This window comes from Ammospiza caudacuta, chromosome 1, assembly GCF_027887145.1.
Source record: "Ammospiza caudacuta isolate bAmmCau1 chromosome 1, bAmmCau1.pri, whole genome shotgun sequence".
In the NCBI taxonomy this organism is placed as follows: Eukaryota; Metazoa; Chordata; class Aves; order Passeriformes; family Passerellidae; genus Ammospiza; species Ammospiza caudacuta.
In genome coordinates this window covers 28,924,598-28,943,829 of record NC_080593.1, presented here as the reverse complement: position 1 = coordinate 28,943,829, position 19,232 = coordinate 28,924,598, and the positions used below count along the sequence as shown (strand labels likewise).

General features: G+C 38.1%; 1 protein-coding gene across 3 annotated transcripts in view; it reads left to right on the top strand.

Moving 5' to 3' along the window:
* The window catches only part of ETV1 (ETS variant transcription factor 1), a 65,892-nt gene extending 49,688 nt beyond the window's left edge, over window positions 1-16,204 (top strand). For all 3 annotated transcript variants that reach the window (XM_058800226.1, XM_058800234.1, XM_058800241.1), the window contains 5 exons: window positions 1,898-1,966; window positions 4,323-4,391; window positions 7,410-7,579; window positions 11,106-11,207; window positions 13,778-16,204. In XM_058800226.1, the coding sequence (XP_058656209.1) occupies window positions 1,898-1,966; window positions 4,323-4,391; window positions 7,410-7,579; window positions 11,106-11,207; window positions 13,778-13,999 (632 nt within the window). In that variant the 3' untranslated portion in view covers window positions 14,000-16,204. The remainder of the gene's footprint in view (window positions 1-1,897; window positions 1,967-4,322; window positions 4,392-7,409; window positions 7,580-11,105; window positions 11,208-13,777) is intronic.
* The last annotated feature ends 3,028 nt before the right edge of the window (window positions 16,205-19,232 follow it).

Sequence of the window (19,232 nt, the reverse complement as noted above, 5' to 3'; positions counted from 1 at the left end):
TCCTAATTAACCATGTTAGTCATTTGATTGAATAATCACTTTGGAAATGTTTCTACAATTTGATTAGAGTCTGACCCACTCTGATAGTCATAAATTAACTGATAGCACTTTAGGATAACAAGACTCTAGTTACTTTACGAGAAATAAACTCTTCGTTGCTGTATTTTTTTGGTCCTCTGTGGACTGTTTAAGCACAAGCTAACCAGAAGATTAAGTAATGTTGGTACAAACAATGCTTGCCTTAAAGAGACTCCAGATGTTAATTATAATTGACTTAAGAGCATGGGAGATGAAACCCCAACTTGGCTAAGAAGACAACTTTGTGGATGCATGCATAATTCTTTATTCAGTATACTCTGCTCTATCACTTTGCAGGAGCGGAGTTCATGAGTCAAAAAGGGCTTTGCTGCCAATACTAGAGAAGCTTTACCTAAAATAGAAAATAGCATCTGTTTCAGTTCTACAGCTTCCTCTTTTTTACGTAGATTTTTCCATTCTTCTTAGAACTCAATCTACTTGCTAACATGAATGATTCCTTGCAGGTGAAGCACTGCTTGTAGCCTTGACTTCTAGCCTGCAGAGCTATACTTGACTGGGGTGATCACTGAGTCACTGATTCCTGTGGCTGCTCAGAATAGCTGCCTGGGACATTAGAGATTCTCTAGGCCTGAGGAGGCAGGCACCCAGTGTTTAATTGAGAGAGGAGGTAATGAAGAGTTTGGCACAGATGTGCAAGAGGGACCATGGACTGTTAGAGGAAACTTATTATTATTACTGCCCTGTGTTTCACTTGTTTGTGAAGTCAGTGTAAAACCTCATTTTCTTATCCTGCCAAATCTTTGATACTCATCACTAGTCAGTGAACAGTGAAATTTGGAATCACAGTCTGAAAGAGTCTGTAGGCGGTGTTGGAAAAATAATGTCTGCTCTTTCGACCTCTGTTTGCATCTCTTAAAGAGTTACAAGTTACTGGTAACAGATTGCATAGCTTAGGGTAGGAGTTCATCGCAAGATCAAATAGACTTTGTTGAGCAAGACTTTTGATATCCAAGAAGTAGGTTAAACATGGTCTAGAAGGGCAAACATTTACGGTGTGTTTCTGTTTGCAAGTCCCTGTGCACAGGATGTGACTACTTGGGGACAGTGCAAGACAAGGGGAAGAAAAAGAAAGACGTTTGAAGAACACGTTTTTCATTAGTTCTATTTGGCTTTTCTCATTCTTCCTGCAGATTTGAGTAGAGGTGGAGAAGAGCAAATAAATAGCAGTATTATTTAGAATATGCACAGTATTTTTTTTAAGGGGTCATTTTTTGTTTTAAACACATAGAATGGAGAGTAATATAGATAGACCTAAATTTCTAGATAAAATGCTTAGCAACTGCAGAAAATTTCATTAACCCTTCAAGTCCTTAACCAGAGTCTAAAAAGCATTATCCTACTCTAAATTTACTTTGACATTCCTTGTGTAAATCTAGTGTTTATAAGTGTGACTGGCAGTCTTTTCATCACAATTGATTAAAAACTTTGGGTTGAATTAGATACGAAGATAGATATACAAGCACAGGGTTTAAAATATTCTTGGTCACTGGTGCGGGTTTTTTGGTGAATGGTCCAAAGTGTAGTTGCCATGGGAGTTAGCTTTTAGCAAAGTTGATTACAAGAGGTTTGGAGTTCAGGTGCCTGTGGTAGGTGGGATCTGTGAGCCTCACTTCATGGCTTTCTCCTTGGCCATGCGTGGTGTGGGCTGCTATGAAATGCTGTGTGTTGACAGGTTCCCTCTCACTATAAGCTGTGTCCTTTTCTGTTGCTGTTGTGCTTGCAGCTTGTCCCATTGATAATCTGCACACTTTTTATTCCTGACAGTCTTTTGACTTGCATTGTCATCTTCTCCTTTCAGAAGTGCCTAGCTGCCATTCCATTTACATGAGGCAAGAAGGCTTCCTGGCTCACCCAAACAGAACAGAAGTTAAGTTTTCTATTATGTATCACTTTTGTATGAGCGAAATGTAAAAACAAAATTAAAAGCCTGGAGGTATCTGGGGCTCATTGGTTTAATTCTGAGAAGACTTGCATCATCCTTCTTTCCCTTTTCAGTGTTGAGTTTCTGATGCACTGATTTTTTTGTAGTTTCTTTTAGTGCCATGGGTTGATCAGCACAGAAGCAATTATATTATGAACTTAACTCCTTCTGCTTTTCAAGGCCTCTAGCAGTTGAAAGGAAGACAAAAAAAAATATTTGTCTGTTTAACCCATTCTGCTCAAGTGATATTTTCCAGGCTGTTAGCATGACAGGCTTAGTTAACTGTGTTAAGCAATCCATTTTATACTTCAAATTCAGTGAAAGTTTTGGGTTTTTTCTTTTGTTATTACTTTTGCAATGTTTTGATGCACTTTATGCCCAAATTGAGACATACCAGAATTCCCAATGATGTCAGTAGGACAGAGCTTACATAATTGTCAAAATTAAGAATTCTGAGTAACAGAACGTTACATGTACTAGAAATAAGAAGTCCAACAGAACTAAGATGACTGTGAAAGAGAGGTTATAGCCTCCGCTGTCCTGTTTTAGTTTATCTGTCTTACCAATATATTATTTTCTGCTTGTTTGTTTAGGGTTTATTTTTCTTCCAGTGGGCAAATTTCAGAAACATGAGGAATCTGGTTTTGAGATTGATGAGAATCCAGATAGACGTATGAATCAAAGTCTTCCAGGAAGACTTCATTTGCTAGTGTAAAGATAGAAGCAAAAAGATAACACATCTGGCTAAAATCCCATCTGCTTCTGGGTTGAAATAAAGAGAGAAAAAAAGGGATAGCGTTTAAAAAGGAAGGTAAAACAGGAGATGGAAATTTCTAAGTCTAGTTACATGAAATTATATGTAGTATAGAAGTTTGGTAAGGGAGGTGAGAGACATCAGGAAAAATATAAACAAACTGCAGGGATAAGGGCAAAAGAGATTTAGTTTTAATCATAGCACAGATAGGGGAAAACCCATGTTATCCATGTTATGGTCTTGTAAGGAGTTGGAGGTGGCAGAATTTTCATGAATGACGTAAAAAAGCAGTGATGTTAGCTAAATATTTGTTTTCTGTATTTGGAAATCAATCAACAATTTTACAGAATAAAGGTCATGTCAAATCTGATTCTGTTCTTTACTGAAAATAAAAGTTTGATTGATAAAGATGCTTGTATCGTATAGTTTGACTTTTTATGGCATTCAATTTGCCTCTGCGTTACATTCTGATTAAGAAGTTAGCACAAAGCAATATCAATAAAGTACACATTAAATACATTAAGACCTGGCCAACTGACAGATCTAAAAGAGGCTGTCAGCAGGCAATCATCTCTGAATGGATTATAGTTCTGTAGGAATTGATATCAGGAGTGTTGCTATTCAATATTTTCAGTAAAGATATGGAACAAAGTTAATAGATAACTTTATGGCACAAAGATAGAGCAGTAAATAACGGGCAGGACAGGGCAGTCACAAAGCAGTTTGAATTGTTTGGTTGTCTGGGCACATTAAACAAAATGTTTTTTTAATACATGAATGTAGATCAGGCCTGTGGAACAGGGAAACAGTATATTGGAAAAAAGGATTTTGAGGTGGGCCTCCTCCTCAGCTTCACAGTGGGAAACCAGCCCAACCAAGCACTGTAACCTTAAGGCAAAAAGCCTTCTGCAATGCTTAGGCAGTCAGAAGGAGGGTCAGAGGGCGGCAGGAGAGGAGATGTTTTGTCTCACTCAGTAGCACTGGTGAAACTGATATTGATATGCAATACAGTTGGTTAGGCAAAACATGGGCATAATAGGAAATAGCAGGAATGTGTACAGAATGGTGTGCTAGGAAGGCTGCTGGGTTGTAGACAGTGTCTTTTAATGACAAAATAAAATTTTACAAAATTATCTTAATTGGAAGGAACATCAAGAGCAGTGTGTGAGGGTGACCTGTGTGGGTGTGAGGAGGAAATGCTGAGTGGTACTTCTTAGTCTTGCAGGGAGATCTGCAGGAACTAATGGTTAAATATAAAAGCCATGCTAGTTCAAACAGGAAATGAGCAAACATTTTGTAATAAATCATAGAGAAATATGGGTGCTTTTTCATTTTAGCAGGTGGAGATTAACAGTCTTTTGGGAATGCATATGTTAATTAAACACCCTTGTACTTAGGCCAAAATGTTGGGATTGGGCGGTGTCTAAAGGATGTGGGATATTAATCTGATTCCTGTATAACTTAGTGTTCCCTCTGGCATTAAGCCTGTGATCTCTTTTTTTCTCCATGCATCATTTATATAAACACCTCTCTCTTTTCAACTTACAGGCTGCATGTACGAAAAGGGACCTAGGCAGTTTTATGATGACACTTGCGTTGTTCCTGAGAAGTTTGACGGTATGTATGACACATCTCTTTTTCCTGTGCAGGGAGATGAAAAAGAGATGAGGGACTTTTCTCTGTTGCTGATCAAAAAAGCCCAGTAACGTTCCAATTTAGGATTCCTTAACACACCATTTGTGGTGCACCCAACCAAAGCTGACCTTTGTCTCTTGAAACCAAAGTCTCCTCTTCAAGAGGATGTCATTTGACTTTTGCCAGCGAAAGATGTTGCATCCAGACTCATGGCAAAGGAGATCAGTTTTGTACCATTGAGAAGTCATAAGAGGATTTCCATTGCACTGATGATCACATATTACTTGTTGTTTGAGATGTAATGAAAGTTGTACTTATAATTAACAAAACAGTGGAGAAAGCAGCAGATTTGGTTTTACTGAGGATGAAGCCTCTTGTTTTGCTGTCTACGAAGTGATGAATAGTGAGAAGTGACTATATAGGGCATTTTTTGTGTTTATGCCAATGTATTTGCACTAGGTTGAATGTACTAGTGGTTTATTTTTCAGTGGGATTGATAACAAATCAATGCCCTGTTCACAACACTACCAATTACAGTAGATTTTTTTAAGAGGAATTCTGAGGTCAATTAAAATGAATGGTCCAAATTATCCTCAGTTACTCTGACGTAAAATCAGTTTCCTGGTGTAACTGAGTTGATTTCAGATTTATTTCATTAGAAGCAAAGTAGATGGACACCGTATTTCTTGCCAGTGACTCTGTTAGTCTGCAACTTTGGGAAGTAATTTAGAGACCCATTACTTAAATTTGCTAGAATGGCATTATGTTAGTGGACGCAGGCTAGTGTAGTGTTGTTAGTATAGCTTTTGCGTTAGTGGGTGTATGTCTGGCTTTATTTATTTCAGCAGGAAAGATTAGATATTTCCTGATAAACTTGTGAACAAATCTTTGACCACAGCTAAAAGTAGGGCTGTAGAATTGGTGTTTTTCTCCTACTTTATTTTGTTTGTTTTGTCCTGAGACTCACTTATGGATTACAAAATATTGTGTGTTTAGCAGCATTTATTGTATTTGCTGAAAATCTGGAGACTCTGAAATGAAAGTAACCCAGAGAATTGCGCATTCTTCAGAGTATCACCTATATTTTTATGTTGGTAAGAAATAGATAAAAGAGTTTTAAACAATATTAGACCTAACTGAAGGCTGCTCAATTCAGTATTGCGTTGTCACTGCATTGACACAGTCACAGTGTGTTTTATTGAAAGTCTGCTTTATACTGTGGCTTTGTAATGTGAGCTTGTTTGGATGTTTTTAACATTTTTTAAAAGCACATTGTGTCAGGTATTTTTTTGTTCCCCAAAATTGATTGTGGATCTGATCTGAGCACCAGTGTCAGATTTATATGTACATTTATGGGAATGGGATCAGAACCTGTACTACAAGAAGTAAAGACTCGTTAACAGTAGACATTTGTCTATGTCTTCCTTAAAAAACCTTTTGGTTAATTTGGGCATTATACAGCAAAGGGAATGAAAATGAAGAAGAAATACAAGTACAGTAAAAGAATTAAATGTTAAGAAGTATTTTTGTGCCTGCAAAGCAAGCAGTCTGCTGCTAGTTTCTATGACTGCCCATTGAGAGAACACCTTGTACTCTAAAAGACTGAACTCTTGATGCAAATAGGTGTGTTTATGCTTGCAGCATGATGTTTTGAGGGGAAAAATAGCAGATGTGTCATCAAATTCTGGTCAGTAAAGCAAAAGTTGGATAAGCTCAGGACTAGTCTTGATGTTTCAGAAGTAGATTCTCAGCTGCTTCATTTGAAATCAAAGATCAGCACAAGGAAAGAATTTGATCCTGTATAATACTGTGATTGCTATTTGCACATTGCACAGCTATCATTACAAGGAAAAAGCCTGTCCTTGAAAAAGAAGGACTTTCAGGACTGGAACTTGAACCTCACATAAACCAAAAAGCCTTGTGCTGATTTATTTGTTTTCCACAGCTATTGAGTCAATTTTCTTTCCTGATTACAAAAGGAAGTGCTCCATTTTTAATATTATTATTCTGCCTTTCACTACGCAGAGCCATTCTGTAATGGCTGTCAGAGCATCCTAATGTTGTGGCTGAATTTAAATTCCTGACTTTCCTTATTAAACATGTCACACTGTTTGTTGGAGGCTTTTGCTGTTTTGATAGTTGAAATGAGGAATTTACCAGTATATGTAGGATTGCAGTCATTGTTTGGAGAAAAAAATACTGTCTGCTTCAGCATCAGACCTTTCAGCTGTTGTTGTTTGCAGGAGTTGTTCAGTATAAATATGATTTAAAAACAACAAAGACAGTATGGATGTAACAGGATGGTTTTCTCATTGGCAATTTGTAGAACAGCTAGTAGAATGTTATTGATATTTTTAAAAATGTTTTTCTAGACTTAAAATTTTAGAAAAATTAACTTATTGCTTTTCAGAGGGAATTTAATATGTAGATATGAGTAAAAGTAATTTTGCTCATATGCAAGTCCAATATGCCACAGAGGAACTTGTGTATCTGCAGGATTTACATGCCTATACATAAAGGACATGCTGTTTAAGTCCAAGTCAAATACTTTGTCAAAATTTCCTTAGAAGTATTTGCATGCAAGAGAAGTTTCACTCAATAGGGTTTTGCTCCTTTATGAAGCCTACATTGCTTTACCAAAACTGGGGCCTGTGCAAAGTACAAACACATTCTGCACATTTCGGAGCTGCTTCAAAAATAGTTAATGCGCTTTCAAAGAGAAGATATTACAAAATGGTTTGCAAGAGATTTGTATTTATCAGACCTACATGGGGAGAGACTTAGTGAGACTTCCATAAATCATGAATGAATTTAAATGCTTTTTAGTATATTAATATGTGATTGTAAGTCCCCAACAAACAGGGGAATGTTGCATTTGAGGGTGGCTGATTCTTCCCTTTGTTTTGTTACCCCTAATGGTTGCTTTGCCAACTTGTCTGACAAAGTGAGTGCTGGTGTTCCAGGGCATTGCTCCTCTAACGTTGCTGCCGTTGTGCGCAGGAGATGTCAAACAGGAGCCGGGCATGTACCGCGAGGGCCCCACGTACCAGCGGCGCGGCTCACTGCAGCTTTGGCAGTTCTTGGTAGCTCTTCTGGACGACCCATCAAACTCTCACTTCATAGCATGGACTGGCCGAGGCATGGAGTTCAAGCTGATTGAGCCAGAGGAGGTGAGTTAGACAGACAGCATGCCCTCACACCCACTGCCCCATCCTGCAAACTTAACTGTGCTCTTTTGGACTTAGGCCTTGTTTTCCTTTGGGATTTTGCTTCAGTAGTGCTTTAGAAGGGTGACAGAAAGGACTGGCAAGGGAAGTGCTTCAGTTAGGACAGAGGTGTGGCTAAGCACAGATTTGACTTCTAGTCCCACAAAACAATAAAAATGTTGCAAGTACTAGAGTTAGTAAATAGTTCACATTAATTGTGGGGTCTGCATATTTCAGAATCACTTTATGGATGTAACTGTGTCCCAAAATCCTTTGAAAACTTGTCCCTTATTAGTCTTTCAACACCAAATATTAGATTCATTAGATTGAATCATTAGATTGTTTAGTACAGGCTTAGATCCTAGGCTTGCAGACACTCATGCACATGCATGGCTCTTCTGAACCATGGGGTAGATAAAATTACTTATATTCATGAACATTTGCTGAAGCGTGTCTTAGTTCACTTGTGTGATAAACAGGAATAAATTGAATGTTTTATTATATAAACTGTTTTGGACTAGGTAATGTTATGTAACCTAGCCTGCATTGTAAACTGTCATGGAAATTGTTGGAAGATCAGGTGGATGTGAATTTTGTTGTAAAATTTAAGTGGAGGGTTTAATTAGGGTTGTCAAAAGGCAGTATCATTCTGCTTTACTTTTCTTGCCCCTTGAATATGGTTTTCTAATAGAGAGAACTACATCAAATTTTCTGACAGGATCCCCTCTGAGTTAGAGTTGAGTGGGAAGGCTTGGGGGTTTATGGCTGCTTCTGCATTCCACCAGCTATTTCTGCTGTTTGCCATCCATCTACTGGCATTAGGAGTCTGAAAGCTTTCTTGCATGTTACTTACATTGTCCGCTAACTGCTCTGTGGAGAAGCTGGAGCAGCTGGGGATGGTGTCAGGACTGATGTCCCTTTCCTTCCTGACGTGGTCTGGCTGAGGAGCAGGTTGCTGCAAGGACCCAGGTGCTGGATCTCGTTTGTCTGAGCATCCCCTGCTCTAGTGATAGTCACCACTACCAGGCAGATCCTGGCATTGTGTACCTGAGGATTTGAACTCGGAATAGCTCTATTCAATATGATACTGAAACTTTGCTGGCAAGCCTGCAGCCTTAGCAGGCTACATGGATTCCTTAGTTGTGTAACCTGTCTAAGAACAGAGCAAAATCTTTGGAAAGTTTTTTGTTTGGTTTTGGTGAATAATGCACATGATTTTTCCCCCTACCTTAGTCTCATATTTTTTACTCTCTTAGTTTTGTCTTGTCTTTGAGGTATACCAAATTTTTTTAAAGATTGAAGCATTTTATTGAGAAATGCTTTCCAGCAGATGGTGCAAAAACTTTATAGATTTATTAGCTAAGGAAAGGAAAGTAACAAACCCCTGTTTTTCTTATTGTGTAATTCCCTGAAGAATTGGATATTCTAATTTAACTTAAACAGATCATCTACATGTCTGGCTATGTAGAAGTTGCTTTTTGAGCAGCATTGCATCCAAGATCTGGAGGAGGCTTGAAGGTTGCCTCACTCTGTGTGTTCCTAGAAGTACAAAGGACTTTAAGTTGTTTTTTTCATGAATGTCATGAATCTGACAGAAACGGTCAATTAAAATAAGAATAGCCTATGGGAAGTCGCACAATTCTGTTGGTTGCCTAGTATAAATTGAAGGGAAATCAAAGAGCTTGTTGGTTCTGCTGTGGCAAGCTAGGATGTCAGTGACATGACCTTTCCATCCATTCCTTATTGGAGGCTTACGCCCTCTTAGAGAGTGACAACAAAAATGAATATGTATCAGCTCCTGGAGTGCCATAGTTCATTCAGGAAGTAAGTGACTGTGAACTGTGGAGCCTGAGAATTGGGCATAGGTCCATTTATGCAGGCTTGTCACAGGGACAACAACCGTCAGCAGGAAGGTAGGGTAGAAGAGTGGAATCCCCTCTACAGAGCAGGACTAGGTAAATGCTGTGCAGTTCAGGGATGGGAACTGGACCTGACTGCTTGTTTAGGAGTCTCAAAATACCACAAATGTAACATATTCTTCACCATTACTTTTTGTTTATCTTTGTTGTGTATTTATTTATTTTGCAAGCCTGTTATGTTGGGAACATTTAGGACTCCGATTAATGCAGAAAAAAACCTTGGAAGGGATAAAAAATGAATGATGTGGTCATTTTGTGTTACAAAAATGAATAGGTGAATCAAAGTTAGACATCTGGGCCAAATCTGCAGCTGGAATAAATGTATGTGATTGGAGGTGTGTTTCAGTACAGCTAAAATGTAGCTGAAGTTAGCAGAACTGTGATAATTTACATAACCCTGAAAAGCTGCACCACTGAAAGGAAATAATGCTTTCAAAAGAAATTTTAGAAATTATAGTCCAGGTGGACACCAAAATCACAGATTTTTCTTAGTGCTGCGTGTTGCCATGGCTTGCATCAAAAAGCTCCAGACACCTACGGGAAGTTTCGCAGAGCAGTCTGCAGAGAAGCTGCTGGCTACTCTGTCCTTTTTCCAGAGCTGTATGCATATGCACTTCTCAATCATTTTTATAAAAATGTGCTTTAAAGAGTTCATCAGCTCTGCCTTTTTTTCCCTCAGGTGATATTACAGTCATTTTTACAGACAGTAATTGAAATGTCACCAATAGCTGATTAAATTTCAGGCAAGGAATAAGAAGTTAAGCTCTTTAAACAAAGGGTCGCTTTGTCCAAAACTATCTTTAGCAATAAAACAGGAAGCATAAAGTCAAGTAGAAAACATAAGTCAGAGCAGAAGGCATATTGTTCTCTATGGAATCACTTCATGAGTTACTTGCAATTCATTTTTTATTGTTATTTTTAAGGGGAAATTATAGAGCTGAAACTATGAAATTCCTATTCCATTCTTCATTTCACCATATAGTTCTTCCAAGTGATTATTCTGCCTCCTCAGATAATTCATTTTTTTTGCTGAAGTAGTGTTTAAGACTGGGAGTTGTCTTTTGTTTTGTCTTATATCTCCTAATAATTGCAACACTGCTGTCATTCCAAGTACAGTCTGTATTAGTTCATGAACTAAATATGCATGCATGTGTGTTTAAAATAACTTAGTTTTTTTCCTGGCAGCAAGGAAAAGATAGACATGGTACAAATTATCCATGCTATCAAACTGAAGAAAGGTTTGTAAAAGTTTTCTGGTAGAACTTGCTAAATGTTTTTTGTCCATCATCTCTTTATATGTCTTTATTTTTTCATTGGTTTTCTTTATTAAAAAGCGAAAAAAACCCCTAACCATCCACCACGTTGTCCAATAAATCTATTACAAGTTTAATGATGATGCAGATCCAATTAAAATTCATAGTAGTACATGGGAAATTCAGGTCATCGCAACCTTTTCCTGTTTGTTGCACCTGCAGGGTTTTCCCTCCTGCATCCCCAAATAAAGTATCTGATGATAAGATCTGCTTGTTAAATGCATTTAACAAATCATTGCTAATCCATTTTTGTGGCAGGTGGCACGTCGCTGGGGGATTCAGAAGAACAGGCCAGCTATGAACTATGATAAGCTTAGCCGATCACTTCGCTATTATTATGAAAAGGGAATCATGCAAAAGGTGAGGAGCTAATTTTGTATTACATTTCACCAGAGTCTTGCATGTTAATCCATAGGTCAGTTTACAAGGAGTCTTGTAATTGCATGGTTAAGGTAGTTTTTTTCATCTGTTTTGGCAAACACTAAGCTTTTGAACCTACTATGTACAGCATATGCATTAAGATATTTTTTCCTATGTAAAAACCGTCTGTGGTTTCAGTTCACACAATGCATTTCATGATTATAAGGAAAGAAGTAACATTCAAAAATATCCAAAAGAGCTTCCTGGCAGCTGGAAAAGGCAAATGGTAGAGTACAGTATGATTAATGTTTTGCAGATCTAAATTATCTGCCCAGTGCTTGGGTACTTTAGTAAGTGCAAGATAGGGGAGAATAATTATGCCTATTAACATACCAAGTACTTTAATATTTTTACCAATAGTGTTGTAGTAATAGTGGTTTTGAATGGATTTTAATATTTATAATAGACTGAATTAAGAGAAATATATAACAATAATTTATCTATTACGGGCTAGTCTTGCTGACAGTATTCAAGCCATCCTCCTACTGTGGCTTGCTGATTTTTAAATCTTGCTGTGTAGTACCATGTAGATTGACTGAGAAATCAATAGGAGAAGCCAGTCTGCTGTATCTACAAAACTGCCAGGTGTGATCAAAGATCATAATAAACACCTTGGACTGCAAAACTTATTCCATGTCTCTTCACATTGGTCTTGTGACCAGTGATGATGAACATGTTTAAACTTGTCATATGCCAGCTCCATGAATGGAAATAGTGCTCTTAGCTCAGGTTACTGGGAGAGTTACTCAAGTTATCCTTTTCCAGTAGGATTTGTGAAGTCTGAAAAGTTCCCTTTCTTAGATTATGAGATTGTTGTAGTGCATTCCTTTTCCACTAGCAGTAGTCAACTTGGACAATAATCTGGGCTAGTGTTGGCTTACAGTTCTCCAGTAGCTCCTCATTCATTTTTGTGTGTCATGTAACAGTGCACAGAGTCTTTGTAAGGTGCATTTGAGACTGGATGTGATTAGAGAGAACCAGAAGTGTTTGGTTTTGCTGACTGGTGCTTCAGGCAGAGGAGTTCCTTGTTGCATTTTACAGCTCAGCAGCATAGGCAACTGTGCTGCCAGCACACTTCAAAGGCAGCACAGGCAAAAAAAAAGTAGCAGAGTGAAGCAAGTTGAAAAGATGGGGATAGAAATACCAGAAGGCTGATAATGCTGCCCCAACCCACACATCCATTTAACGTGGAAATCTTGCAAGTGCTTTGGACAACTAACTTGCTACATCCTAAACTACTGCTTTATTATTTACAAGAATGGGTTTAGCACATGTTTTGAAAGCTAGCTTGTATGCTTATTTTTCTGACATAGCAATGTTTTGGGTTTTTCCTGGGATCTCTCTGTCTGGCCAGTTCATGTATGTTAAAAACTAATGGGCATTGTAGATGCAAAGAAGGTTTCTTTATGACAAAGTTTGTATGCGTATTTTCCCTCCTTTTTTTTAAATCAACAATGATAGCAGGTTATGCAAAAGCCTGATTTCTGAGTGCAACCTCTAGTCTATCAAACTTGTTGACATTAATTTGATTTTAAAAATTCTGCTGCAGATACAAATTCCCTACCAAATTCTATTTGTAGAATAAATAAGCTGAAAGTTTAAGGAGGTGATTCAAACTATTTTGCACCCATAAGAAGAGAGTTAAGTTTGCAACACTTTTTCCATCTTCACTAACTCACTTCATTGCTATGGTAGCTGGAGTTGCAAGAAGCAGACAATATGATTTTATTTTAAAATCATTTTAATAAATTGTGAGCATGCAATCTAATGCATATTTTAAGCACAATTTTTAAAATAAGCTACTTGAGAAGACACTATATTGACTTCTGTTTGTTGCTTGTAATAAGACAGCAATTTTATGTTGTTTTTATCATTCTCTAGCTTTTAGGAAATTGAAGCGTAGACATTTAAGGCTGTTTCTGATTAAGGGAAAACTTTAGGATCTTTGGACAAATATCCCCTCCATAAGCAAATCCAAATGTCCCAGCTTTGCATGAGCAATTGCAAAGTACATATTAGCCTACGTATTTGCTTACACTGTCCCTGTACAATCAGCAGGCACTATAACTAAAGTGCTTTTATACGTAAGCATGAATCAATCTGTGTAAAGTGAAATCCAGATCTCTGCAGTGCAATGCGATTCTTTTTTCCACTTCGCACATGGAGTGTGTAATTTTATTTTGCCACTGTAGTGACAATTTGTTTACATTTTCCAATAAGAACGGTTCCATTTGTGGTTAAGTATAGGAAGCAGTCGCAAACAAATGTTTAGAAGCAGAATACTTAGTTCATTTTCCAACAGGATGTCATGAGTGGCAAAATGAAGAGCATTCTGCACAGTCTGCCTTGGCAGGTCCCACTTGTCTTTGCTAGGTTGTTAGCTCACCAGTTCTGCTGTCACGTTATTAATTGTGTAACAAAGGTGAGTTCTTTGCAAGACTGTTGAACTTGGAGCTGCGAAACACGAGGCCTTACACCGCACCTTTTTTCTCCCCTCGTGTTGTCCCAAGGTGGCTGGAGAAAGATACGTGTACAAGTTTGTTTGTGACCCTGAAGCGCTTTTCTCCATGGCTTTTCCCGACAACCAGCGCCCCTTGCTGAAGACGGACGTGGAGCGCCACATCAATGAGGAGGACACTGTGCCTCTGTCCCACTTCGACGAGAGCATGGTCTACATGCAGGACGGGGGCTGCTGCAACACCCACCCCTACAACGAAGGCTATGTCTATTAACAACAGTGACACTGAAGGGGTGCTTCCCCCTCCCTTAAGCTTCTCCTCTTTCCCAAGACCCAGAGGAAAGCTGAATCGACTTCAGTTTGTTTTTTAAATAGTACACTAAAAAGGGGCTTTTCCTGTTGCATTACTCCTATGGTCTGCCATGGACAGCGCACTTTATTTGAAAGGGGAGGGTTGGAACCTAAATGTTATTCTGTGTAAAAGGAGGAAAAGGGTGGGTTTGCTTTTTACTTAAGTTTGGGAAGGGAACATACAGGTTTTAAGTACAAAAAAAGCTATATCATGTCTGTTTTGTTTCATATCGGCATTAGATATTGTACATTTTCTCTGGGTATCCGTAGTACAGTTAATTCTCATTGTGCAAAATAACCACTTTTGATGATGATATCAGCACGGCATGCCTAGGGCATTTCTTTCTTGCCATTCCTAATTGTCTTTCTGCAGTAATAAAAGAGAAGCAAAGCATACACCACAGCATTTAATTTAGAAGTTTCCAGTGGCAGAACTTGTTCCTTGCCTCTGTTAACAACCAGATAGTTTTCCTATTTTTTTCCTTTTTTCTTTTCATTCTTTTTCTTTTTTTTCTCTTTTTTTTTGTGTATGACTTAAAAAAAATCCTATTTAATGACAGACTGGCCATAAGTACAGTGACCAAGCAGTGAAATCCCTGACTTCAGACTGCAAGCTGCATGCTGTATCTGGTGCCACATTGCTATACATATATGGCCCATGCTATGGCGCTGATTTTTCAAGATCCATTTGAGGGTAGTAATTACATGGAGTAGGCTTTCTGATGATCATGTCAGCATTAAATACAGGATCATGATCAGGAGGGAGAAAACATTTTGTATCCTTCCATTTCCTTTGGTACATAAATAAGTTATTTAATCAATAGGAATTAACTGTACTAAGTCACATATCTAATGATGCTGTTTAGACACAGCAAGCACTCCTTGAGAAAAATATCCAATACACTAAATAGGTACTTTAGTAATTTTTAGACACGGTACCCATTAATATGCATTTAAAACTTTTACTGCTGTGTTATGTTGATAACATATATAAATACTAGATAATGCTAATGCTTCTGCTGCTGTCTTTTTCTGTAATATTCTCTTTGATGCTGAATTTACTATGACCATTTATAAGCAATGCTGTAACTACAGGTAGCATTTCAGGACAAAATAGATGACTTGAACCATTTATTGCTTAGAAAATAGCTTACGCCATAGCTGTGCTATAAGCAGCTTCTATGCGCATCCACAAATGACTAGTAAGCTTCAGCTTGCTAAGGAAAGCTCTGCAGAACCTTTTGTAATTTTTGGTGGAACGGAGATGAACTGTCAAAGAATACCATGAAGTTGCTGTATGACGTTGTAGTGCTGGCACTGGTGTTACCAATCAACTTGTTTTGGACACTAAATGTAAATGTGATCAGATATGCTCGGAAGACAATTTAAATTTTGAGGGGTTTTTTTGGTTATTTTGTTATTTTTTCAAATTGTTTTATTTTTTGAGAGGGGTTACCTTGGACACAAATCACACATGCTATTCTGTATGTAAAACAAAAACAAAAAGTGGCAAAACCCCAAAAGTTTAAAATATTTATGAGCACCTTTTTTGAAATACAATAATTCATAAGTTGGAGGGATGGAGAGGAAGCTAAGAATTGGATTTAATTTTTTGCCCGGTGAAATTTAAATAGTTGTTATATGAAGTACCTCGTTTTCCTAGATTGTCAAGAAGTGGGGGAAAAATAAATACATAACCATTAAAAGACAAGAATAACTTTCATCATAATGGATGGATTTCAAAGACAGTCCTAGGTGGTGGGTTAATCTTCCATCCTTTGTCAGTTAAGACACTACTTAAGTTATGAATATTTTAATACACATTTAATCAAAAGTAAAGAAGTAGTGGTCACTAGAAACCACAGGTGCTTAAAAAGCATTTGGGCAGGTATTTAATTTACCCAGATCCATGAGACAACATGTTTTATGATATATGCCTTAATATGCCACCTAATTCTGTCATTCATAGGTCTCAATGGCACTTAAATACTTGGTGATCAACTGCGAAAAAGAAGTCTAAAATTGCAGAACTAGCGAAAAGGAAAGGGAAATTGTTCAGTAATATTGTTTAAAAAATGTGGTTTCCATTGAAATAAGGTTCAAATGAAACATGCTTTGATGAAAAGTCCTTGGATTGGTTTTGGTTCTTTAATGTCAGCACAGAGTGCCTCTTGGCTGTGGCAGGATGTGGGTATTTGGGAAAGGGGTTGGACAAAAAAAGGAAAAAAAAAAGATTTTAAAATTGCATCAAATGTGTAATATTTAAGAAGAAAATATATATATATATCTGTATACGGTAGTGACTCACTGAACAAAACAAGCAGTCAGACCAACATTACATGATCTCTCAGCAGAAGACAAAAAGGTCTTTCACTGAACTGATTAACCCTTTTTAAAATGTACCTAAGAGGTTTATTTAAAGTCTATTTTTATTCCACTTTTTTGTTTGTTTGGGGTTGGGTATTTTTTTTTTGTTTTGTTTTGTTTGGGGGTTTTCAGGTAGAATAATAAATCTGGCAGCTGATTTCTGCAAGATTGTTGTGTATTGGATTCCTAACCATTTGGATTGGAGAGGCCCCTGCAGAAAGGTCACTCTTTTGGGAGAGGAGAGGATGGTCTGTCCCCAGTGCTTAGAATGGCTTGCTTCAAAGGGTAACCAAAAAAAAAAAAGAAAAAAAAAGAAAGAAAAAAGAAAAAGAAGAACGGGGAAGAAACAGGTGGCGTATGTACAATTCACGTGTGTGTATATATGAGTTATAGTATTTGACTGACAAAAGGGGGGAGGATGGTCTATGTATATTTTGGGATTGATTCCTACTAAGAACACTTACACATTTTCAGAGGGCATTTTAATACCTTACTGGATTTGAGTGTGGGATGTTTGGGGCTGGGGTAAGGGGGCTGGGTTTTCCTTTGGTTGCTTTGGGGGTATTTTGGTTTCGTTTTCAAGCTGCACCACAAGTGGAGGGAATATGCAGCTTTCACCTGTTTTTAGTGGGAGCTGTAATAGAGTGAGCTTGTCTCTGTTTGCTGGGCAGAGCAGTGGGGCAGACAGGGCAGAGCTGCTGTGAAGCAAAGTCAGGAGGCATCGCTAGAAAGACCCAGCGCTCTGGAACAGCTGAAGGGGCTCAGCTTTCATGTGCCATCCCAGATCACTTGCACCAATAGCTGAACACAGGTGAAGTTAGTGAAGGACTTGGCAGAATCCCTCAGAATCCATTTGAGAGAGTTAACATTACAAGTTTAAGACAGTTTCTTTTTCTTTAGGGATCCGACTTCCATGGCAAAGAGTCTGCCCTTTTCTCTCCAAGGTTACACCAGTCTAACTTTCTTGCATTAACAACCTTAACATTACATTCACTGAAAGAGCAAATTTCATCTGCTTCTCAGACCAAACCTGCTTGCTGTCCTGACTGTGGTCTGGTGAGGTTACCAGGGGAAACTGGGATACATAAATGCTTTTCTCCAGAAATTCTCTGGAAAGAGGCCTTTACTCAGAATCTTTTCATCTTTGGGATTCTCTGCTACATGGGACTATTCCCCAGGGATTAATGCTTAGAGTTTTATTGCCCTTGACATCTGACTGAGTAGGGCTTCAAGTCCATTTTCACAGGACAATATCATCTATTAAATATTTTTGCCTTCTTTGTGGTTTTTTTGTTTGGTTGGTTTTTAATAGCAGGAAACAGATCAATGTGTACAAAAGGTATTATGAGGAAATCTTTGAGTTGTTAATGGCTCTACTTTCTCCTCTGAAGAGCATTAGCTTCAGTTCATGTATTACAGGTAATAGCACCCATAAACAGCCCTATTCAGTGCTCACATTAATAGTACTGAGGACTTTTCTAAATAGTCTCCTTTGAAGATTTTTTTGGGAGTCTTAATTAATACGGTATCTTATACTAAGAATCATCACTTTGGAATATTCCTCTAACATAGGAGACTAGGAAATTAATTTCTCAGTTCTCTGCTTATTTGAGGGTTTTTCTGTTGTGTGTTTGAGTTTTTGGTTGGTTTTTTGTGGTGTTCTGTTTTGTTTTTTGTTGTGGTTTGTTTTGTTTTTTGGGGGTTTTTTTCTGATTTTGTTGGTTTGGTTTTATATCAGAGGCTGCTCTGCTTGGAAAGGAGGTAGCAGCTGAGAGCAGGTGCCTCTGCATCAGAAACCCCAGTTCAGAGTACACTGCATTTTGCTAAGCTACCAGGCTGAGAACTGGAGTATCTGCATTACAGCACTGGGCCCTCTCCTCCCTGTGCTCTTACAGAAGAGGGGACAACAGTGCACTGTCTTTTGTTTTTTCTGCTACAAGAGCAGTAATCTGTGGTAGAGCAGCAGGATGGAAAGCTAAGGGCAGTAGCATTTTAAAACTGCAGGATTACCCAGATCTGTCTGTCTGAGACACCAAAAATGCATCAGCCAAGTGCTGTCCCTTACCCCCCAGCTTTCATGATTGTGAGGCAGGTAAAGTGAACTTCAATCTTCAGGAGGTTGAAATATTGGTTTTCTCCCTGAACACCAATTTAATTTCTGTGGGAAGGAAATATGTGTGCCATCTTCTTATGTAATAGTCTGAAAATGTCTATGAAGTATCTTGTTGACATTTTCCCAAAGAACTTTTTTTGTGTGAAAATGCCACAACACGCATCACCGCAAGAAAGGGTAAATAAACTCCAAGAAGTTATCCATACATCAGGCTCTCCAAAGCTATAGTAGTATTTACTCTAGCAATGTGTCATGTCTTTAATACTGCTGTATTGTCCTTATTACATAGTTTCATTGGGCTGACCTCAAAAATACTCAGTGTACCTTGAAATTTTGTTCGTTTTAAATGAGCTTTTAAATGAGTTACAGGAAGGTAACCCTGAGGCAGGGTTACAATCAAGCATTTGGATCTGGTAAGCCATAACTCTGTGTCTTTGTCTTTGCTCTTACGAAGCTATGTGGGCACATATGCCCATATAAATGCTTTTTAGTTGTGTGGTAGAGAGGAAATTACAGCCACTGGCTGGATTTGGGCATGAGGGGGGTTTGGTAGTTTTTGGGTATCCACGACTGGCTTTGTTTCAGAAGGAATGTCTGTATGTATTACTTTCCACAGTGACTTTCCAAGTAACCAGGTAGAGAATCGGTGTCCAAAATAGAATTTTTGCTGTGTAAT